We start from the raw sequence: 24,400 nt of genomic DNA, 5'->3' as shown, positions 1-24,400 counted from the left end.
TAAAGAATGACAAGCCATGTGAGGAAGCTTCTTCCCATGAGGGAGAGCTGGCAGACATGATACTCAGAAATATCCCTCCCAAGAATTGAAAATATAAGAGACTATAAAATAAATACATCTAGATTGATTAAAGAGAAAGTGGAAGGTACAAACCACAGCAATAATGCAACAGGTCATGGGAAAAGAAAAGTGGATTTAAAAAATACAAATGTGACTTTGAGAGATAAAATGTATAGCCATGGATGGGCCTCCACTGGTGGTGCAGGCGGTTGAGCACTATGCTGTGAAGCTGTCTGCAGCCTCAGCAGCACTTATTTGATCCCGGCCGGCCGGCGAGGGTCCCACATGGTGCGGCAGACCTCTCCTGTCTCGCCCGCTGCTCCCCTCAGCAGTGTATTTCGTCAGTCTGCCTGTTGTGTTCCCCATTCTGTCTCTGGTGAATCCTCTCACCCTCCTGCACATCTGGCCTGTACCCCAGCTCTTGTGTAAAATAAATAAATGAATCTTAAAAAAAATAGATTTCAAGTCAAAACTATTAGAAGAAAAAAAAAGTATAGCCATGGAAAGTAGTAAGTACGTGCAGGAACATATGTTAATAGAACACAATAGAAGAGAAAGATACAACAAATACCCTGAAGACAAGCAAAGGCTGGCTCTTTCCTTTATTTATTTATTTTTTGTGTCTGGGACCCTCACAAGTGGCTGGGGAACGAACCAGCACTGCAGAGGTTGTGGGCAGCTTCGCAGCCCAGTGCTCAACCGCTGCGCCACCAGGGGAGGCCCTGGCTCTTTCTTTTAAAAACACCAGTGAATTAGACAAGCCAATATCAAAAATGATTAAGAAAATAGACACAAATAAACCACTGTATAACTGTTAGACTTTGGTAGAACACTTTTATCACAGGATTGGATGGACAAGTGAGAATATACTGGGAGAAGCGTGAACATCTTTGAAGATTCTAACGGATGTGACCAGGCTTGGAAGTTACCTGTCAGTCTATCAGCAGTGCACCAGCTTTTTGAAAAAGGAAGTTTTGACATAATTGTAAACTTCATATGCAGTTGAAAGAAATAACACAGAGAGGTCCTGTGTAGCCTTCACCGGGACCCTCACACATGTGCGTGTGCGTGTATGTGTGCGTGTGCGTATGTGTGTGTGTGTTTGCATGCAGGCTGCCCGGCAAACATTTGGGTTTTCCCCAAATGTTGCAACCAGCATTAAATGTTTTTTTTTTTTTTAAAGCTGTGTTCTGTAAAATAGACTTCTAAGTACAATTATTTTTGAAGAAGGGATTTCACTATTAAAGAACTGAAAACCGTATTTTTTTCATTTTGTCACAATTTCATGAAACAGTGGGAAAACAAGAGAGCAGAAGTGCTGATATCAGTTTTCCAAGGTGCAGTTTTTATAAATGAAACTCAACTGAAACAAAAACAAAGATCATGAGAACGCCGAGTAACACTAGGATGCTTTTCATCATAACCACTTTGTGCTCAAACTAGAAGGTAAGAGAAGAAAGTCGACAGGTCAGTATGAGATCCTGAAAATGTGCTGTTGAGTCACAAAGGAGGAGAAGGGACTCAGTTCTTGATGTTTAAAATGTTCAGCTCACAAGAAACACGAGCCCTTTCTTGTAACACATGAGCCCAGTGTTTACACTGCATAGTCAACATTCATTTGTGCTTTCAGTAACTTCTATCTGAACTTTGATGAACAGAAACATATCCCACAGACAGACAATGAGATAGATGCTGAAACAATATTGCAAACTAATGAGAAAGTATGGTACAAATATTGACCATCAAGGAATGATTTCCTGGGGAGAGTATTATTTAGGAGATGAGAATCAAGTATAAAGAAAGAAAAGACCCTGAGGTTATTTAATATTGGAAAGATGAATATTAGTATTTCTAAGAAATCTAATATCATTAGGAAGAAGTTCTGCAAATGGCGGTGCATGTCCGTATCAATACAGTATTCAAAAAAACTTAGGAAAACATGCTTTGGTCAACCAGCGACTTGAAACAGGAATAATAGGAAAAGTTAATTGTATAGTTTTTTAAAAAGACTTATTTATTTATGCATACAAGAGCTGGGGTACAGGCCAGAGGTGTGGGGGGTGAGAGCATTCACCAGAGACAGAGTGGGAAACAGAACAGGTAGACTGAATGAAATACACTGCTGAGGGGAGCAGAGGCCGTGTCAGGAGAGGTCTGCTGTGCCATGTGGGTTGCTCCTTGGCTGGCCGGGGAGCAACAGAGGGTGCTGCAGAGGGTGCGGATTGCTTCATAGTGCTGTGCTTAACTCCTTGCACCACCAGGGAGGCCCAAATTGTATAGTTTTAAATACTGGCAAACATGAGGGTGATATTGGGGTGAGTTTTGAGAGTAGTTTCTGCAGAGGGAGGGGCTGAGACTATGAGGAAGTGTATATGGTATATGTCAAGGGCTCAACTGACTGCAAGTATGAGAAAGTTCAGGTGGCTCCTACAGGTCATTTCTGTGTTGGGTAGTTATGAGCACAACTAAAAATAAACTTAGCCATTGGTAGTGCCATGTTGCCTCACCTATCCCCACCCCCAAATCATCACTTAATGGAACATCTGTCCTGCATCCCCAGGATCTAATAGTTGTTCAGTAAATACTTATTTCTTAGGTATAGAACACCTGTTCCTCCAGAATTCATCCTCCACCTTGCTGATAGACATGCCAGTCTGTCTTCGAGGTCTACTCTCATATCTTCTAATTTCTATGGTGAAGTCACAAGATATTTATTTCCTGTGTCCTTTCCAATAGTCTTGATGGGTATATGGAGCAAGCAACCTTTGCTGAAAATGCATTTCTTCCCCAAAAGGGCTTCACAGATCAAATGTGCTTCTCTGCAACTGAAGGTTGTCAGCTTCTATAACTCCAGCTTGGGTTCGACATGAACTGTAGTTTCTCATTGTGTTGTGCTCACATTATAGGCAACCAGCTGGGCATTTTGTGTTGTTTATGTGGCACTGCACTCCAGGATCCACACCATCATAGGAAAATGTGTGATGGAAGAAAAAAACCTAAAGTAATGCCTCCCACCAATAAGATGGGCTGGTTTTATTTTCTATCTCCCATTCATCAAAATGGTAATAAGACAAAGGTATGCAAAAGAAGTTGCAGAGTAATACTTAGCTAACTAGTAAAATTCAATTTTGACAGGTTTTACAATCTTCAGCTTGACAGGTGACTTTTTCGTTGATGTGTAAGAGAAAATGAAATGACTTAACTTGTCTGGGAAAGGAAATTTCAATGTGCAACAGCTGCTTGAAATGAGTTTGCCATTGTACTGGGTGAGCTGAAGCTCCCATTTTCCATTTCAAACAATGCTCTGGACACTTTTGTCAAAGTTGTGGATATAGTTAACCCCAAGGACAACAGGACACCGGTAGAATAAAAATAAAACTCAGTTACAAGACTGAGTTTTTTCATTCTGGTTTTACCACTAAATTGTCTTGCACAATTACTTTACATCCTTGGATCTTAAGTTTAAAATTGGGGAGTTGGGCTATATTAATGACTCTCAAACTTCAGTAGACATTTAGGAAGATCATTTAAAATCAATTACAGTGGAATGTGACCTTTGAGAGTGCATCTGTAACAAGCTCCCACATGATGCTGATGCTGTTGGTCCTTGGACCTGCACTTTGAGTAGCAAGGGGTTAGATGTCTCTGAGGAAGAGTCAATTAGAAATACCACTTGTTTATGGTCCTAAGATTGTCCATAAAAATCAAACATTGTCCTGTCTACTGTTAACAAATGCATGAGGCAACACAGCTTAGTAATCTTCAAAACCAGCCAAACAAAATATTCATGTAACCAAACCCAATGGCTTTTCTTGTGGGAAGAATAGATCCCTCATACTCTCATAATAAAGCAGTGTGTGTATATCAAGGGTAGTGTGGCAGAGCCTCAGTCACTTTTAAGTTAATCAGTGTAATGCCAACCTGTTTTTATGCAGTGGCTCCCAAATCCTGGTGCTGGACAGGAGTCACCCAGGGAGCATCTTATGTTTAGATTCCTTGATTCTAAATTCTACATCTAAGAATTTAGTAGCTTTTATTTGGTGCCAGTCATGTTTTGGAACTACTGTTATAACCATTTAATGGGAGTCAGGGCAGCGCCTGGGGCCAGCGTAAGGAATTCTGATTTAATTCCTGATTGAAACATGGTCAAGAAGATCAGTCTCACAAGCCTGCTCATCAGCTACTCCAGAATCCCAGTGGCTGCTTCTCATGTAATGAAGGCATACAGGTCACAAGGGAATGATTATTATAGAGACTATGTGAATAGTTGCCCTTGTAGGATGCCAAAGCTTTAAAGGACTTCTGAAAGTTGAAGTGAGAGGTCTTGCTTGTAGTTCATATTTTTTTGTCTATTGAATGCTAAGTCTAGTGTCAAATTCTGGCTCTACTTATTAATCAAAAGGCTTTTGGAAAATTATTACAACATCCCACATGTTAAACCATATATTAGCAATCTATTGCTAATAATGAACTACCCTAAAATTTAGTGATTTGAAATGACAAGTATATGCTATCACAGTTTTTGTGGGTCAAAAATCTGGGTTCAGCTTTAGTGGGTAATTGTGGCTCAAGGTCTCTCATGAAGTAGACCTTAACCTGTCATTTGTGATTATAGTTGTATATGGAGACTCTACTTGGGGCAAATTTGATTCCAAGTTCACTCTGATAAGTGTTAGAAGATTAGTTTTCTCATGTTTTTTTTGACTAATGGATTCAGCTTCTTGTTGAGTGTTGGCCAGAACCTTTTCTCAGTTCCTTACCCACTGGGTCATTCCATAGGGTAATTCACAATAGGGCAGTTGGACTCCCACAGAGGAAGCAAACGTGTGAGAGAAAGCATCCAAGATTTTAGTCATCTAAATTTGAAAGTGACATCTCAATATTTTGTCACACTCCATTCAATAGAAACCAGTCACTAGATCCAACCTGCTTTCAAGGGAAGGGATTATGCAAGGATCTATAATAGGAGGCAAGGACACTGGGGCTACCAGGGAGCCTTCAGACTATATATTCCAATGCTATTCCATAATGATTTTTATAAGAACCCAAGGAAATAATGTCAATAAAAGAGTATATTCATATGCACATATAAGAATATAGCATAATAATTTATTCTAATGTATCCAATCAAAACCCTCTAGCTAATTTTACTTAGATGTGCCAAGTGTTCTAAGTCATTCAGTTAATGGAAAGTTATTTACTTTTTACTTCAAGAAATATTCTAAACTACCCTCTCTGCACTTTTCCAGAAATTTCCCCAACATCTGATACTTCAAAGGAAATAGTTTAATTTTCCTTGCAACATGAATTGCAATTGACAACAACCTTTAATCATTAAAGAGTTAACAATGCACTTTGAATTACTTTGCCCAGATAAAAAATTCATTCTCTAAGTAAACGAATTAGCCACATAATTGACAGTCAATTCCAGTAATAAAACACTAATTAAGTGATTCTGCTAAGTAAAAAGTACAATGTGATGAATTTGCTAAACAATGGTCTAACTAATAAATTTTCATGCTAAATAAATGACTTGGAAAGGTAACTAAACATCATGTCTAGGGTCAGCTGAAAAAAACGATGATGCTTTTAGAAAATAATGGCAGAAGTGATGGTGCCAGCTAACATTACACTGGGCTCCTTGCCAATCAGGAACCAAGTGACTACATCTGAATGGGGTACACGTACTAGATCCTGTGGGGTGGAGTCACAATGGTCACAGCAGGGGTGACTCACCTAAATGTGGACTTAGAATAGTCCAATATAGCCACAGAGGAATCATAGCAGAGTCCAGTAATAGGAAAGTAGAGACAGAATCCAACGTCAGACCTTCACTGGCTAAGAAAGGTCAGAATCAGCAGCAAGGAGAGATCTTGAAAGTGGTTGGCTTTCGCAGGGATTCTTAGAGATGTGCTTTATCATGGACAAGAGACAGGAGGTTACAGTGTTTGCTTTCTGCTTCAGAAGGCTTGGATGGCAGTGGGACTCAACCCTTCTAGATACAGAATCTTTGTTGTCTTTTGGAAACATCTTGGATTAACCCATTTACAATGGTGATTTCTGGAAGGATTGGAAACAGACAAGTCCATGCATCTCATGGACTGGCTTATATTTCTAAGTCCTGTCCAATAAAGGCTAGTGCCATTTTTTCATTATTAAAACACTGTTCTGTGGATCTTGCTGCTGGGACGGAGTCTTGGTTTCTTTGATTTTCCTTGAACACATCAGGTACCTTCTTGCCTTGTGACTCTCTAGCAGGAACACACTCTTTTTAGACATGAATCATACATTTTATCTTCTTTAAGTCTTTGTTCAAGTTCTATCTTCTGTAATACTATAATACTCCCTCACATTACATTCCCAACACCACTTATCCTGCTCTGTTTTTTTTCATAGCATTTACTAATTCCTCAACACCATATGATTTACTTATCTTTTATTGCCCATTGTCTCTTTCTTTCTTATTTCTCTTTTTCTATTTTCTGTCCCCCCACCATGCATGCTCTATGTAAATGGAATTTTTCTTCTCTTCCATTTACTGATGTACCAGGATAGCCAGTAACATGTCTAGCACATAGTAAGCATTCAACAACCATTGCTGAATTAATGGCGGCAGGTTCTGAAGATGTTATGTGCTAACCACTGGGGAGCATAGGCCAAACTTAGAGACAGATGGAGTAAGGAGCAGCCTGCATTTTTGAATTTGAAGACAATACTATTGAAATATGCCTTAGTAACCTTTCATTCTGAGGGCAATGAGGGAGCCAGTGATAGGTTTTTAGTTGGGCAGTGGCATGGTGAGCTTTGTGTTTCTGAATTGTCGATTAGGCTACATTTTTTAAAATAAGGAAGCATAATAATTACATAGTTACTAGGTAAACTTCTGCTGATGCAACAATTTGAAAGGAGAGTGATGAGACAGAATAAGATGGGTTATTAATAACAGAGTGTCCAGGGACCAGATTTGTAAGTGCATGCATTTGCTAAAGCACAGCTGGCAGAAGACTCAGTGGAGGACCACATGGATCTTCACTGTAGCAGAAACAGAAGTGACTCTGCTAGTTTGGAATGGCTCTTACTTTCTGAGCCTCTGTCACATCTGTAGATCAGATGAAATTTCATCTTGCTTAGATCAAAGATCCTGAAGATGAAAGGGGTTTTCACCTTGGGAAAACTGAACTGGCCCAATGAGACATTAACTGAATAAGGACATTTATTTCAAGTATCAAGGAAGTCCAAATATTTCTAGAGTTAAACTATCAAAATATTGACTGATCAAGAAAATATGGAGCAAGAAGAATGATCTAATAGATAACTTCTGGACTTCAAAACAGTTCCAAGAATGGAATGCTGAAAAAGTATCTGTTTTATTACAAAGCATTGACTACACCACTTGGATTGTAGCAAGTGTTAATTCTATAAGCAGATATGTATGTGTATTTTTGGTATTGGTGTGGATACATGTGTAAAATAAAATTTCCCTGTACACCAGTATTTTGTGCCTGGTTACTTTTCTTGAATATGATATAATGTAGTATCAACACTTTCTTTTTATTAGTCTTATTAATTCCCACTCCAATACATTATCTTCACTGTCACTAGTCGGATCTTTTTAAAATTGAACTCAACTCTGCTCCTCCACTTAAAATTTGTGTTAGCTCCTTGTAGAAAGCATAATAAATTTCAAGCTCTCTAGTTTTTGAGACATGGTCCTTGATTGGCTTTCCAGGTTCATCTCCCACCACTTAATCCCATGGAGCTAATGGTCCAAATACTCTGGGGAGGTCAAACCATTCATAATTACAAGTCCAAGGGAAAGGACTTACAGAGAAAATGGTCAGAGTTCAAGGAGGATCAGCCCCTTGGACAGAGGCAGAGACATCCATCTCTTGTCCTTCATATTCTCTCTCAAGCTTTAGAAAGAAGTTAACATTGTTGAGTTCTTTTGTACTACGCATTTTAGGGAATGCATTTATACACACAAGAAATTGTACAAAAGAACAAAAACTCTTTACAGATTCAGAAAATCTTCAGCAGTGCTATTGAACCTTGTGCTAGTAAAGAAAGAGTTATCACTCTAAACTGGAGATTTGGAAAATGTCTACTTGAATGTCTACTTGAAGGCCAAGTAGACTTTCTCATACCTCTGTGCCCTTGTACAGCTATTCTTTTCTTTTAAAATTGTGACCACCATTGAGTCATTCCTTTTCTGTAGGCATATGCCATTTTCCCTATTGAGAGGCCGAGGACTGACATGTGACTGTTATTAATAATAAACTGCAGCAGAATCAGTTCTGATTCTAGTTTTTAAGAGAACTGGATTTCTCAGAACATTTATCCTGGGAAAAGACAGCCATCACAAAAGAAGTTCAATTGCCATGAGTCTACCATGCTACAAGGAAGCCACAGTTAGATTCATAGAGAGGGGGTAATGCCAACTGGCCACAGATATTCTAGTAATTTCAACCAAGGGTTCATGCACATAATGAAACCATTTGTGTATTCCATCTCTAGAAATTGGCACTTGAGGAAGACTTGAGGCCCTAGATATTTAACCCTTGTACAGGTGTCCAGTCATTTCTAGCTGAGTTGCCACATTTTCAAGCACAAGATACAAGATATTCCTGCTGTATCCTATTCCTATTCCCCAGGAGCAAATTACAATGGTTGTTGTTTTATCCTATTAAGTGTTAACAAGGTGCATGGTGTGCTATAACAAATCGAAGAGTAATAACATGTTTGTCCTCTTCGGTGTTAACATTTAAGATGTAGAATAATCAAACTCTGACCACTTCCCCTTTAAAATTCAAGTCCTCCATGTTTTCCTTGATCATGTTGAAGGAACTCAAGATGTTCATTTCCATTTCTGGTTGACATTCTATCAACTAATCTTAGCTTCTTCTCACCTAGAAAACTAACATGGTATACAACCCCTTCCCTTTTATCTAGACTGTGAGTATCAATTAATGAAGAAGCATCTCAGCTTGCAAGAAAAGCTGTGTGGGGAAGCCATACCACAAAGCTCTCTCCTGACCATTTAGATGGGATCCATACAACAGGTGTTCATTTTCAACCAGAACCTTTCTAGATAACTGATGTACTCATGGCTACTTATGATGCCATCTAATCAATGGAGAATGATAATTCATTGCTACATCTGCTTTCTGTATTTTCTATTTTTCTCACTTTTTCCCACTAACAAAGCCAGATAGCAGCCCATCTGAGTCTTTGCCTATATTAGTGTGTGGCCTGAAGACCATCAGATGTGATCCTTTCCTTTTCCTATGGTCGAAAGAATGATGTATCACATTCTCAGACAAGTTGATGATTAACTACTTGATGTTATTTTGAGTAGCAGCTCTTACTTTTACAGGAAGCATGAAAGGGGACTTGTAAAATTCCCTTCAATGTTGGCAGACTAGGGATTCATGGCAAGTGTGGAAGAGATGCTAAGAACTGGCTATCAACTGACTGGAAAAGAAATATTCTTTGATTCCTAAACTCAGTTTTGAAAGGAGAAAACAGGACAAGATGTAGTCAGACCATGCTTTTAAAATATTCCTGTTTATTCTGACTTAATATATGGGAACATTACACCTGAGTCCCAGCTGTCTCTCCACTCACCCATTCATCTATCTATTCAACTCAATAAAGTTTTGTGGTATTTATTCTGTGCTGCACATTGTAGTACAGTTTGGGGATTACGGTAGTAAGCAAAATACAAATGGTCCTTCCCTCTTGCCATCTATCAGAGAGGGGGTGGACATAAAACAAAACATATTTGCAAAATGAGGTTAGTGCTGTAGAAAAAAGGGAACAAAATTCTCTGATGGCAAATGACAAAGGAAAATAACCTGACCCTGGGAGAAAAGTTCAGAAAGAAGAAATCTATAAGTTGAGACTTAAAGGAGTCAAAGAGTATTGTTATATATCAGTGCTTTAGATGAGGAGCTGGAAAGCATTTCTTTTAAGGACCAGAGAAGAAATATTTTAGGCTTTGTGGGGTAGGTGGTTCTGTAGCAAACTACTACCACTACTTGTTACTTAACTCAATTGATAAGCACAAAAGCAGCTACACAGAGACAATTTGTAAACAGTAAACATGGTTGTGTTCCAATAAAACTTTATTTATAAAAGCAGGCAGTGGGTTGGATTTGGTCTCTGGGTTGTAGCTGACTTACCTGTTCTAGAGAGAATGATGACATGGCAAAGGAAAAGTGAAAGCTCTGAGAGAAGACGGCAGTGAGTGTGGTTTGGAACTGACAGAGAAAGGGGCAGTGAAATGTGGCAGCTGGGAGAGATGGGCAGGGCAACTACCTATACGTAAGGTCTGAATGGGGAGTTTGATTTATAGCGTAAGAAAACTCAGAAGCCAAGGAATTGTTTTAAACTACAGAGGGATGCAGTAACATGTTTGGACTTGCCTTGAATAGATATTTCTAGTTGTTAAGAAGAAAGTGGAGTAGAGAATTACACAGACTGATATGAAGAATATTTAGGGTCTTCCCTTATTGTGGTAAGAGATGATGGTGACAGAGAAGGATGGAGGTAGTAGATGGGTTTTAGATACATTGAAGATATAGACTAATCAAAGCTTGGTGTTGAGTTGGAAGTAGAGGTAAGAGAAAGAAACAAGTCAAGATTTAATTTATATTGCATCTCTGCTGAATGTAGCATTGTTATTACATTTAACATAGCTCCTCTTGTTTTAATGCCAAGAAATTGAAATTCTATTTTTATTTTCAGCCTCTGTATAATTCTGTAAAAACAGTTCCTAGTTTTGTACTCAGCTTTAATTGATTGCTTTTTTTTACAGGCACTCCTCACACATAAGTCTTAGTTCAATGTTCTGGCTCTTCCACTCATTTGCCGAGTGACCCTGACCATGTCTTCCATCTCTATGGACTTCAGTTTCCTTATTCATGGCAATGTATTCAATCTAACTTTCTAAACAGTGTAGCAAACATTTATATCTCCAAGCCAGATATCTCTGATGAGCTCCAAACCCATAGATTCAACTGCCTACCTGACATCTCTTCAGTGACTCAACAACACCTGTCTAGATCTAAATTCCCCTTGTTTGGCTCCAAATCTGGCCTCTTCCTGAACTTCCCATCTTACCTAATGTCATCACCATCCACTTAGTGTATAAACAAGAAAGAGAAGATTCTAAACTAAGCTCTGGGATTCTGTGATGGTTAGAGGTTGGCAACAGGTGGAGGAACCAATAAATAAGTATGAATAGGCTTGGGGAGAAGAGGAGGAAGGAGGAAAACAAGAAGAATTGGAGTTAAGCAAAGAGTTTAAAGAAGGACAAGCTGCCAACAGGTCAACAATAAAAACCTAGGTTCAACCCCAGGTTTGGCTTCAGGGCAGCTGTGTGCCTTGGGCAATTTACTACAATTCCCTGAGCCTCAGTTTTCTTAATCTAGCTCGCAGAATGTTGAGAAAATGAAGTAAAGCAATGCACATAAAATGCTTTGTCCAGTAACTACACACAAAATGTTAGCTGTTAGAATTAGTCTCCATGCTTTCAACTTATCAAGGTTGTATTTTTGAGCTGATGGAAAAAAAAAAATTGGTCTCTAAGCTCGGTTTATTCTGCTACCTAGCAACTATATATTTACATTTCCAACATCACTTCTTTATCCCTGATTACTTTAACAAGTATTTCTAAGTGCCCTGTTGTAATTCAGGACCACCTGTGAGGTGTAGAGAACAATTCTATTTTATTCTCAAGATGTAATGGCCTAACATAAATTGTCAAAAGCAACTCCAGCATTATAGTTTCACTGTTTGAAAGGGTATTGAGAAGGAATGGCTGGGCCAGCTCACAATGAAAGTGAGGGTCTGAAGCTAATAAAATGCTGTCCCTTCTTGCCTGCAATGGAAAGCTGGCTCTACACAAATCAAAGAGAATATGAGGCCAAGCTTCAACAATGGAAAGACATTGAACACTGGATTACTCTAATTTCTAAATAGGTTGTCCTTTCTGGAGAGTGAATTTAAGCAGATTACAAATGTTAAGTCCCTTCCCAAGAAGATTCTAGCTACTGTTTTAGCAACCTCTCCAGCTATATTCTCTCAATGCTGAGTACCTTGGACTCCAAGTTCCCTTCTCCAAGACTACAACGCCCCTTACAGCTCTAAGCCTTTCTCCCTTGCACCTTGGACACTCTTCCTCTAGTACTTTCTTCAAGTCATAATCTGTTGGAGACCCCTGGAACTGGACTGGTCCAGCAACAGTCCACTCCTTTACATAGTATTGCCCAGCTTAGGCAGAATGAATCATTTGCTGAGCCACCGATCAGTGTTCTGGGAGCACTGTGTATGCCTTTTCTCTATCACTTATCACATTTATTGAAACTAATCCACTTACAAGTCTCCTCTTGGAGGATAGTAATATCCTTGAAGGCAGAGACCATGTCTTATTTATCTTTACAATCCCTACATGGCTTGGCATATAGTTGCCATTCAATGAATATTTAAAGGAACATCTCAGCTACTCCTATAACCAGGTGATGAAAAGTATAATTCAATTTGAGAAGGTTCTATTAGTGCAGAAATTGGATGGGGGTCCACAGAAAATATTTGAAGACAAACCAGTACTAACCATACTTCATTCCTCTAAAGGAGATCGTGGGACAAGGACCAGAGTGGTCATAGTCCCCAAATGTCACCCAGGTTCTGCTAGTGATTCAATGAGTGACCTCGAAAAAACCACTCTGGGACTCAATTCTTCACCTTTAAGAGGAGGAGTTTGGATCACGTGGTGAACCAAAGTTCTGTTCGCCTATTCTGTCCCATTTGATGCCAATATACTTTTTTGAGACTTAATTTAACTCCCTAGTGATTGTGATGGGCAATTTGTCTACTTTCTCAAGGCCACTTAAATTTCCATTTTGTACTTCCAAGGAGTAAACAATTCCATCCAACTTTGGCTTACCAGGAACTTAATAAGTGTGTCCTTTAATCTGTCAGCCAAGTGGATGATTGCAAAATATTCAATAATCCCTGTAAAATATTCAATAAAACTGGAGGTGGCAAGCTTATAACATTCAATTCTTCTCCTAGATTCAATTTAATCGTGGAGGAACCAGGAAATGTAATTGTCCCCGCAAACTGAATTTCATGCACTTTTTTTTTTTATTCTTTTCACAATGCTCTGCTGAGCTCTTGGTCTCACTCTGTGACTCATGATAGCTCTTCTTTGTAAATTTCCACTCCCTCCATTCTGAAGCTTGCTGTTCTGACAAGAGAAGATTTTAGAGATGGTTGAGAGGAGCCCCCATGTGTAAGGACCCTCACAGCTATATATAGGCTTTAAACCTATATGTAGGTTTTAGCAGACTTAAAATTCAGCATCTCCAAGTGGCGGTGTTTTCTTAGTGCATCCAGGCCTATAAAGAGTAGTGAGAGCTCTTCTCCCCCAGTGTGCCTGTAACTCTACTGTGATCAGAGATAACCTAGCACATGAAGAACAGGATTTTGGAATCCAACAGCAATTCTCAAACTTGAACATTCATCCCTTAAAATCACTAAAAAACAGTGATTGCTCTGCCCTGCTCCCCTCTTCCCTGAGTTCTGCATTCAGTAGTCTGGAACAATTTGGAAGTAGTTGTAAGAATTTGCTTCCAATAATTTTCCTGGTGATACTGATGCTGCTCATCTGGGGACCACACTTTGAGAAGCACTGCTTTGAGCCAAAGATTCAGTGTCTGTGACCCTCACTTTCCTGATCTATATAATGGGAGTGATAGCTACTGTATAATGGTGGTATGGTGGGATGGGCTTAGGTGTAGGGTTTGGGCTGTCAGACAGACCTGAGTTTAAGTTCCAGCTCTGCTTTTTAAAGTGATGAAGACTTACTGTTTAAGACTCAGTTTCCTCATCTGTAATCATCAGGGACAATTATATTAATTCTTTAATCCTTCCAACATATTAATGAGGTAAGAAAAGGCACATAAAATCTTCATTGAGAATGGGCACATAAAAATGATCAATAGATAACTGCTACTGTCGATATTTAAAATCAAGTAATTATTACTTTTGAGTCCCCAAATTGGAAGGTTGAAGTGAACTCATGGGCTGACAAAACCAGAAATCAAAAATATCTCAGTAGGCAGGGATAACTGGGTAAAATCTAACAAGAAGACATGGATTATAAAGTTCTTTACTTGGGTCCCTTCCAATCACCTTCATCTGAGCTGGCTGAGCAGTCTTAGCTGGATGCATGACTTCTGGATTAGGTGGAGATATCTATCTATCTATCTATCTATCTATCTATCTATCTATCTATCTATCTATCTATCTATCTATCTGGCATGTGGATTAATTCAAACTTGGGCAGTGTATTCTGAACCCAAGTTTTGAATTCAGAGTGAGGGAGATGGCAGCTCTCTGAACTAACAGTAATTCAGCTCAGTACAGGGAGTCATGTTCACTTTGGAAGCCACATATTCATGTAAGGACCAAACGGAGACAGAAGGGTTGATCAAGATTCTGAGCAAATTGAAAAACAGAAATGTATCCTGAAGAAGACTGGCGGATGGCAGATGTGGGGCTGCTGAGACTGAGGAAAGACCTATAGGGCACATCTATGGCCTCAGTCCCACAGCTGGGGGAGGGGCAGGTGCTGCAGGAAAGGACAGACTGATTTCACTATCTGATGTGACGCCAGGGGGCAGACGAGGGCCAGCATGTGGCTATTGACCAATAAGTAGGAATGAATGGATGGGAGTTTCTGAGAGCAGATGCAGCTTAGGGGGTGGTCCTCTGGCTCTTTTTGCAGGTTGTTACTATGGCTGCTTTGGACTGTGCAAAGATTCCCACTGCTAGACCATCCATACCCCGCTCCTGGGCTGAGAGTGCTCATTCTGCAGGGGCCATCCTTGCTTGTCTTTTTCTCTGTTTATCCAGGGCCTGATCCAACTTGGGAATGCCTGAGGACAGGAGATCAGATCTGCAGTCCCACTTCCTAAGAAGCTCCTGGTGGTACAATTCCCACAGAGCTTGCGTGTGAAAGCATCTACTGCGCAGCTGTCGTCTTGCAGCAGAGAAAACAGGGTCTGAGGTGAAAAAAGGAACCAAGAAGAGGCACTGCCTCCTAGCCAGCAAGGCTCTTCAGCTAGATTTCCTTTCTCTTTGCCCAGCTTTGTGGTGGAGAGAAAACTAAAGGTTGACAGAAAGACAAAGATGCTTGTTTTTGAAAGCAGAAGATCTGATTTGGGATCCAGACCTCACTGTCTATTCATCATGTGACTTGAGACTTGAGGAAGGTCTTTTAGACCTTAGAAAAGCTGGCCCATCACCAGAGAGGAGCTATCCCTGTTCCCCAGCAGTCAATGTCCTCGTCCCAGACAAGGCACAGGAGAAGGCCAGAGGCCAAAGAATCCACCTCCACCATTTGCATTTGAGGCTTTGGGCTTATTTACTTCAAGTCCCTGAAATGAAGTTTTCTTATTTACAAAATGGTAATAATATTTCATCTAGGTTCCTAGGAGACCTAAGAATGGATTTATACCAAGCCTAAGATCTGGCACATAGTAGGCACCAATAAAAGTTATGTTCCCATTTGGAAGTGGAAATTTTGCTACTACAAAGTTCAGTGCCAATTTTGAATTTGAAAGTTAATAGTCTGCAAATTTAGATCGCATCTTAAGATAATTATATCTTGATCTTGACCTTGTCTTCACTTATGTTTTCCTTCATCTGATTATTTGTTCTCTTACTGCAGTTTTATTGTAGATATTCTTACTGGATATTTCCCAAATACTTTGGGGAAGCAGGCAGAGAGAAGCTAAGTGGTGTCAGGAGACACGTGTCCTCATTATGACTCTGCAAATGCTTGTGTGATCTGGGGCACAGAGTCTCTCTGAACCTCAACTGTGGTTGTCTCATCTGTAGAAAGAGAGTAATAATAGGGCCTCCCCTGATGGCACAGTGGTTGAGCACTGGGCTGCGAAGCTGCCTGCAGCCTCTGCAGCTCCGGTTCGATCCCCGGCCACCGGCGAGGGTCCAAAATGGCGCGCAGACCTCTCGTGCCGTTCCCGCTGCTCCCCTCAGTAGTGTACTTCATCAGTCTGCCTGTTCTGTTCCCTGCTCTGTCTCTGGTGAATTCTCTCACCCTCCCGTGGTTCTGACTGTAGCCAGTGCTTGTATAAATAAATAAATAAATCTTTAAAAAAAAGTGAGAGTAATAATAGAAGTACTATCTATGGGGCAGGAATAAGGATCTATGGCCTAAGTGTTTTTCAAAAGACTTTTGTAAGTTATGACAACTTCTAAGTAGAAATGTTTTATGATTTGTGAGACAATGCCCCACTTTATTAATTTTTGTAATTACCCTTGAATTGTGCCCAAGACTCATAGCACAGGGAAAAAAATGTACTCAGTGTTGAGAGAATAGCCATTGAATCTCACCTCCAAGACCACAACCATGCCTGCTTCTTTACTTAGCAGACAGCTTGATGGCCCAAACTCTGACAGCCCTTAGAGATGGAGTGCCTCCACCATCAGCCATGGAACAATTCAATAGAATAGAAGCAAAGCAGTGAAGCCAGAATGAGCTAATGGCACCCAGTGGGTGAGTCTGTCAGTGCCACTATGGAAACGGTAGGCAACCAAGCCCCCATATCATAGGAATTTAATAGTGACTTGTTTTGAAGCATTTTGGGTTGAACTGAAAATGATCGAGAAGGTGGCACTAGCAACAAAATATTTATAAAGAAGATTTAAGCAAGGATAGAGAAAGAAATCATCAGGAGAAAGAACCAGAAAACAATCCTAATGAGCAAAAGACTCAGAAAAAATAATAAGCAGGTACACAGGGCAATAAGATCAAAATGAGATTACCTAAGAAACGTCAACATTTCCTTAAACTGAAAACAATGCACATTGTTTTTTCCTGAAATGTGACATACATTCTTTTTTCAAGAATGCCAAAGCACTCCACAGCAAAGAGCCTGCAGCTGACAAAGCCCGTCACCCCTGGATGCGGGAGGTCATGTTTCTCTATGAGACTGGGAGGCTTGCTTGAACGGATGTTGTCCAACTTAGCACTTAGCAGTCACTTGGAATAGAACACCACCCGCCCCCTCACCCCCACCCCCAGAAAATAAACGCGCACTGGGAGATGTGGAGTTTGAATTAGGCAGAGGCCCACGTGTTCAATAATGAAATAATTGCTCAGGGCATGTTCTCCTGTAATCTTTTTTTTAATTTAAATTTTATTTTTATATTCCCCATACAATTACAATCCCCTTATTTTGACCCCAATCTCTCCTTTCCCCACCCCCTACCCCCCATAGCGTGTCTCTGGTTCATAGGTGTTTGTTGATTTTGATTTTCACTTTCTTATAGTTATTCATTTTCCTGGTCCCTTATTTAAGTTTTCTAGATTCCTGCTATGAGTGAGACCATCCGGTATTTTTCTTTTTCTTTTTGGCTTATTTCGCTGAGCATGATCCCTTCCAGCTCCATCCATGTTGCTGCAAATTGCATGTGTTTATCTTTTTTGATTGCTGAGTAATATTCCATGGTGTATATGTACCACATCTTCTTGATCCAGTCATCTATTTTTGGGCATTTGGGCTGTTTCCAAAGCTTAGCTATTGTAAATAGTGCTGCTATAAACATAGGGATGCAGGTGCTCTTTGGAATGGATGTTTCTGTGTCCTTTGGGTAAATACCTAGGAGTGGAATTGCTGTTCGAGGTTGTGGAGAAAAAGGAACTCTCCTGCACTGTTGGTGGGAGTGCAATCACTATGGTGGGAGCTCTCCAACCACTATGGAGAGCTGTGTGGAGATTTCTTGACCTACTAAACATAGAGCTTCCATACGATCTCCTGTAATCTTTTCTGATGTGACAACCATTATTGTGCTCTGCCTCTCTCAGTGCTTCCTCAGAATTTGCAAATAATCTCAGGCTTCCTAAAGACGCTGATGCCAGTCGCTTCCCTAATGCCTCGAAAATAGATTCAATTTTACACATATCAGTGTGATTTCAGAAGCAATTTCTACATCTCCAGTGTAACTGTTACTTACATTCCACGCCCCTCTCAAATCTCATCCTAGTAGTTCCATCCCAGGGCATTTTCAAAAGTGCCAGACACCTTCCAGGGCAATTTAAGGAATTCCCAGAGCATGTTTGTGGTTATAACCTGAGGACACCAGTGGCATAAGAGTCCTAAAATTTTCATTGATTCAAACAAATGAAAAATTTCTTCATAATTGAATATGTCAAATGAAATTTTTCTGTCTTTTTAAAAACAATTTTATTAAAGTGAATGCATATACCCACACACATATCTGTGCATTAAATGTGTGTATGTCAGTGTATGCATATATTAATTGCCTCTGGATTTTAAAATATCTAATTAGACTTTATTGGATATGCTTCTTCCTCTCTGGCTGGTCAATCTATCTCAGTCTTGGGTGTTTTCCTCTTATGAATCTCATCTTTGGTTCATAGGGGAAAAGGTAGTAATGATTCCTCTTGAAATCCAAGAAATCAGTGTAACCAAGAAATCAGTGTTTTCACTTAAGATCAAAAAGCTTAAGATCAAATGCCTACTATTTGAGGGTATATTATTTTCATGCATCTCTGATCATAATGTTTTTGGCACTTTAAGTCCTCCCAAGACACCTTTATCAATGGAAAGCAGTGTGCACAGACGTTGTCCAGGAGAGGTTGTAGGTGAGTGGATACCACATGGCCAGTGTGTTGCCTCAAGTGCACTGTAAATGAACTTCTCTGCCCCTTCATCAAAAGTAGGGGACTTGGTAAGGAGCTCCCCAGAGGCTTGGGGAGCGCAGGACGGGCATTTCTTCAAGGATAAACTAAGTCCAATTCCTTGCCAATCCTTGTTCTCCCTTTCCTGACCTATGTCAATATCCCCTTTCCTAGTCCCTAGAGAATGGTAAATCCCAGAGATTCATCTGGGTTGAGAATGGAAGAAAGGCTGGTGTCATGACCACACAGACTGAAAACTTGCTCTGCTCACTGAGAAAAATGGAAGGGAAATATTTGCTCATGAAATAACCAGTATGTGCCATTAGACTGTGTTTTAAAAGCCATTACTCAACTTCAAGACATGCTCAAACCTAGTATTACCATTGATGGGCAAAACGAGAGTATGTTGACATGATGCAAAGGCAAGTACACATGCAAAGGGTTTAACCGGCATGCAATCTTGAGAAAAAAAAATCAGAGAAATCTGGATTACGGAATAGCTCAGGGGAGAACTGACCTAGACTTCTTACAGTTGTCAGCATCCTGAAATGACCAAATATAATGTGACCAAATATACTGTGAGCACCTTGATTAGCACCTGGGTTAATAATTAATATTAACAACAACAACACTTCAGGGACATTGAAGAAATTCAACTATGACCTAGCACATTAGTTATCATTGAAACAAGGTGACATTTCTTGGGTCAGATCATCTTAATGTGGTTAAGTTGATGAGCTGTCCGAGTTTGTGGGAAACCCATGCTAAATTCTAAAATGACAGTGTCATGAGGTGTGCAGCATACTTCTAAATGGTTCAGGAAACTACACATAAATAAAGAAATATATAAGTAAATTATAATGTACATATATATGTATCTGTGTGTATATATATAGAAAGTGCAAATATTATAAAATGTGAACAAATGGTGAATCTAGGCAAATGGGAATATGAATATTCATTTTACTATTCTTTCAACCTTTTTATATGTTTAAAATGAATTCTCCCCCAAGGCAGAGTATCAATATTTGAAAGCAGCTATTGCCTCCCTCCACCAGAGTGCCTATAAGAACCTGTTGAGTGACTTTTACAAAATCCACATCCCTCTGTTCCCACCTTCCTCTCACCACCTCCCACCCCCTCCAGCCAGGAGAATTTGACTTAGTAGGTAAGTTGTGTATTCAGATATATGTTACTCTTGAGCTTAAGAATAATGGGTCTGAGTTACCCTCAGATCATGGATCCATCAGGGACTAGCTGCGGAACTCTGCGAAGGTCTGCAAAGCACTGAGTCTTATATATAAGATGGGAACAAGAATACTAAGTAGTTCACAGAGCTATGCGAGGATAAAAGTGGTCAGCTGGTATTGGTTTCCATCTCTCTTCATCCTCTCACAGATTGCATCATCCCAAACTGATCAGACATCAGTGATTTTTACAAAATTTCATGCTCATGTGTTCATATTCCTTTAGTTTTCCTGCATTCCTTAATTTGGAACAGGAAGCTACCATTCCTGTTAAATCCAGGGCAAAAACTGACATATAGGAAGAAGAGGATAAAAGACAGCTCTCTTTGAGTCTGATGACCAAGGTAGCTTTAGATGTTACCAGTCTTGAGGTTCTCCTTTGGACAAGGACTAACCTAGAGATCTTCACCACTTTTATTAGCTTAGGATGATGTGTGTTAACTCTGCATGAAGACTCGGGAGCTGTTGACTAAATACCATGTGGAACATTGGCTATGGTTTGGAACTAACCAGGCTTGGGAGGTATGTTGTACCACAGCAAGGTACTAGGGGCAAGCTGGACCCTTCCCCTTAGTTGGCTCAACTTACTGAATCCGTTAACGTCTTGCGAGCTAGAGGAGAAGCCTTCATCATTGCGACTGGCACTGAGCTTGGTGATGGGTTTGTCGGCCGAGGCTACAGGTCCCATCTCTCTCTGGGCTCCACTCTGCGTCTCCTTTTGTTTCTTGGCCAGCTTCCTTTGGGACATGTGCAAGGGGAAGAAAAAATCACAGTCAGATGGTGCCAGTTGCAGGAAAGCATCGGGAAGATCAGATTTCTGTCCTTTACCACTCACCATGCTCAGTTCCCAAACCAGGGTAATTCTTAGAAATAGAGTCAAGGCAGGTACTCCATAGCCAAGGTAGAATATAAGCCCCCCGAAATGATTAATAAGGGACCAGGAAAGAGACTAATTACAATAAAGAAAAAATCAAAATCAACAAGCAACTATAAACCAGAGACACACTGGGGGTGGGGGGCAGGGAGGAGAGGAGGGATTAAGGCTAAAATAAGGGGGGTGGGAATTGTATGGGGAATATAACCAAAATGAAAATGCATACATTGTATAAAAATGAAAAATGATGTAGGAATTATATAAAATAAAATATTAAAAATATTACAAAAATAAAAAAAGAATAGAGCCAAGGCAGGTACTTCAGTCAAGTTGGAATAAATATAAGCCCCCCAAAATGGCTAATTGTCTCCAATTATTGAGAAATACGAAACTCATCCTGCCTTGTCAGCAACAGCGGCGTGTTCTTCACTTGAGTTTACAATGGGAATCAACAGCACTTGAAGGATGTTTCCCTCACTCTCTTTCAAAGGGAAGAAGAGAGCAGATGGATCTCTGTTTTAGTAGCTCTGAATGCGACTCAGAATAGAGTCTTGCCTTCTCAGAACAGAGTTCATGAAATAACCCACCAAAGTAGGGGCTGGTGGTGGGCAGTGTGTAACAGTGGAGGTTAGTCTCGTGAGCTTGAAAGGAGAAGAGTGAAAGAGAAACTTGAAGCGTAGCTACTACTGCAGGAATAATACTCAGAATAGGATGGGCATTAGAACAAAAATAATTATATTACAGAGCAGTGGTTCTCAAACTCCAGTGTAAATTAGAAATATTTGGAGAGTTGCAAAAAACACAGAGACATTCAGGCTCATGAAACTTAAACAGAGTCAGAATCTTTGCATGGCTACCAAGTTCCCCAGGAGATTCTGACACCATCCACTGGAGGTTAAAACCATCAGTTTTGGGGGTCAGGCAGACTTGGGTTAATACCCTGCATCGGCTACTTGCTAGCTGTTTGACCCAGGGAAAGTTCCTTAAATTCTTTAAATTTTGCATTATGGCAAATAACAGGGCCAACCTCACAGGATTGTGAGATGAAATGAGATAATGTGTGAAACATACGGAGCACAGTGCCTGGTACATAGTGAATATTCAGTAAATAGCAGCTGTTATTCTTGTTTTTATATAATTGCTACAAGTTCAATTGCCTTCCAAGGGCTGAATCCCCTTGCCAATAGCCCCACTGTGAAATCCCTGGATTATATCAAGACTTTGATACGTCACCAGTGAGGGAATTGAGGGTTAGAAATTTCTTCTTTGTGAGGATTTGAAATCTACCTCCCTATATTTTAACTTAGGTCTTTTGTCAGTAATTTTAAAAATGAGTAAATCCTCTTGTATATGCCAGTTCTTGAAATGTTGCTAAAAAACCAACATGGTTCCTCTGAGATTCCCCAACATTTATACATCTAGATATAGTTATTATATTTCTATGGCATAAATGGTTACAAGTCACACATTAAATATTTTGAGGGAAAATTTTTCCAGGTTTCTCCAATTTTCACAGAACTCGGGTTCCTACTCATTCTTGGTCATTTCCATCTCAACACAGAGAAAAGTCAAATTCAGTGCCATGCAGAAAGTGAGTTTACAATGTTGAGCCCACCTGATCATGAAATAGGCAATTTCGAGAGGTAATGGTGTGAAAGGATAAACCTAGACTCAGAAGTGTTTTAGAGGCGTTCTTCTGGGATCAATTCCAGCTTAGTAGTATGTATGTCCTCTTTTGAACTAAGCACAGACAATGCAGAAGAATGCCAAGATGGCACATTCTTATGAAGATAATTGAAGGAAGGTTATGCAGACTAGGACTGTTAAGCAGGGTGACAGATGTAGGACAACCCAAGGTAAAACACAGGGACAGGAGAACTCTTTACTACCTGTGGGTCCAGAGGGACAGGAAGAGGAAGCAGCTACCAGAGCCCAAAAGGAGAGAGTGGTGAAAGAAGTCCCCAGGCAGGAAAGCAGTGGCCCACCCTTGAGGGACCCAGTCTGTCCTGGGACCCATCACAGGGAGCAAACCAGAAGCATAAATGGCCTCGCTACCATCTTCTCTCTCCCTCTGCCTGCCTGTGATGGCTCTTTTTAAACTGAACACAACTGGCAGCCAGAGGCCTGGAGTCCATATAGACTTTGCTCTGTAAGGAGAGAGCAGAGTGGGGGTGAATCTGGATGTGGGAAATCTGCACCAACCAAAGAAGAGTTTTTATCTCCCTCATTTTGACCACTATTTTAAAACAAATGTAGACCAATATGAATATCTTTTTTATTTCTTCCCCCCACACTGGCCTAGGAGAGAAGAGCACTCAGGAATAGAAATGCATCTTTTGGTTATAATGCTTTGGCCCTGGGCGTACTCATCCACTAGTGAAACTATTCCAGGCAGACAGAAAAACAACAAGAAATGAAGCATCAGATCAGCTGGGCCTTTTTGCACCACTGGCAGGCACTCAGGCAGGGCCCGGGGGATCTCCAACCAGAGAAAAATGAGTAATTCTGCTACCGATGACATTTTGAAGTTTCAGTCTTCATTTATTATCAAAAAGGAATGTTTAAAAATGTATATGTGACCTTCTTAATCATAAATTTGAAAAGATATACAGCAGACCCTTTGCTTCTATCCAAGCTCCACTCACATCGCCCCAGCAGGAAATAAAAGGAAATGAGATAAGAGTTAACTTTAAAACTGTAATTGAGTATATATTGGAAGCTTTGATATTTCCTTAGGTCAGGACTCCCAATGAGCCCCATTCTATTCAGGACAAAAAAATATGGAAGGAGTTGTCTTAGACACAAATCAATGCTTTCCAAAGGTAGAATAACACAGAAAAGGCCTTGCTGAGTCTAGGAAAAATGGCCTTTTATAGAAGTGTTTGCATAGTTCTGAACCCCTGGATAAAGCAGTGAAAAAAATGAGCCTTTCCAAAATGTGTTTTAAATTTGGACAGCGAGCTGAATGCAAAACTCACACATATGACATCTCAAGTATTTAGCTCATGTTCGAAATTGTGTTCACGTGATGGTGCTGCTGGAGAACTGTTATAGGGCAGCCCGGATATTGAACGGGTTGCCTGGCTGTGGGTCCTCACCCGCGCGCTTACAAGGGACTTATGAATACTCCACTACAGGCACACACAAAAGGTTAATAAAAGGTTTATTGACAAGGGAAAAGGAAATAAGGAAAATGTACAACTCAGGGAGAAAATAGGGAAATAAAGTCTTTAATGCGTCCTACCCGATCCGCCGACCTGGAAACCCAAAAAGCACTCTCTGAGCTGGCCGGACACTGCGAGCTGGCGGAGAGCCAAAATGGGGGAACCCCTCCAAAGCCCACGTGTCTGGCTTTATACCAACCTGGCTGCTTCACCCCACCCTCAGGTCCCAGCCACCTTCCCTTGGGTGGTGATAGGATTTGGAGTTCCCAGTGTCTTTGGCTTTGGTCTGGGGTGGGGGTGGAGTCCACAAAGCCTGTATGGA

General features: G+C 40.4%; 1 protein-coding gene across 11 annotated transcripts in view; it reads right to left on the bottom strand.

Moving 5' to 3' along the window:
* Nucleotides 1-24,400, bottom strand: part of PTPRT (protein tyrosine phosphatase receptor type T) — a gene marked incomplete at both ends in the record, with an annotated part of 916,214 nt that overhangs the window by 74,207 nt on the left and 817,607 nt on the right. For 10 of the 11 annotated variants that reach the window (XM_084248169.1, XM_084248173.1, XM_084248175.1 and 7 more), the window contains one exon: nt 20,629-20,777. In XM_084248169.1, the coding sequence (XP_084104295.1) occupies nt 20,629-20,777 (149 nt within the window). Of the gene's footprint in view, nt 1-20,628; nt 20,787-24,400 lie in introns of all 11 variants that reach the window. The other variant, XM_084248172.1, reaches the window with a different exon arrangement.

The sequence above is a fragment of the Talpa europaea genome (genome assembly GCF_964194135.1).
Source record: "Talpa europaea genome assembly, chromosome: 11".
Lineage (NCBI taxonomy): Eukaryota > Metazoa > Chordata > Mammalia > Eulipotyphla > Talpidae > Talpa > Talpa europaea.
Note: the sequence above shows the minus strand (reverse complement) of the source record. Positions and strands in the feature narration are given on the sequence as shown.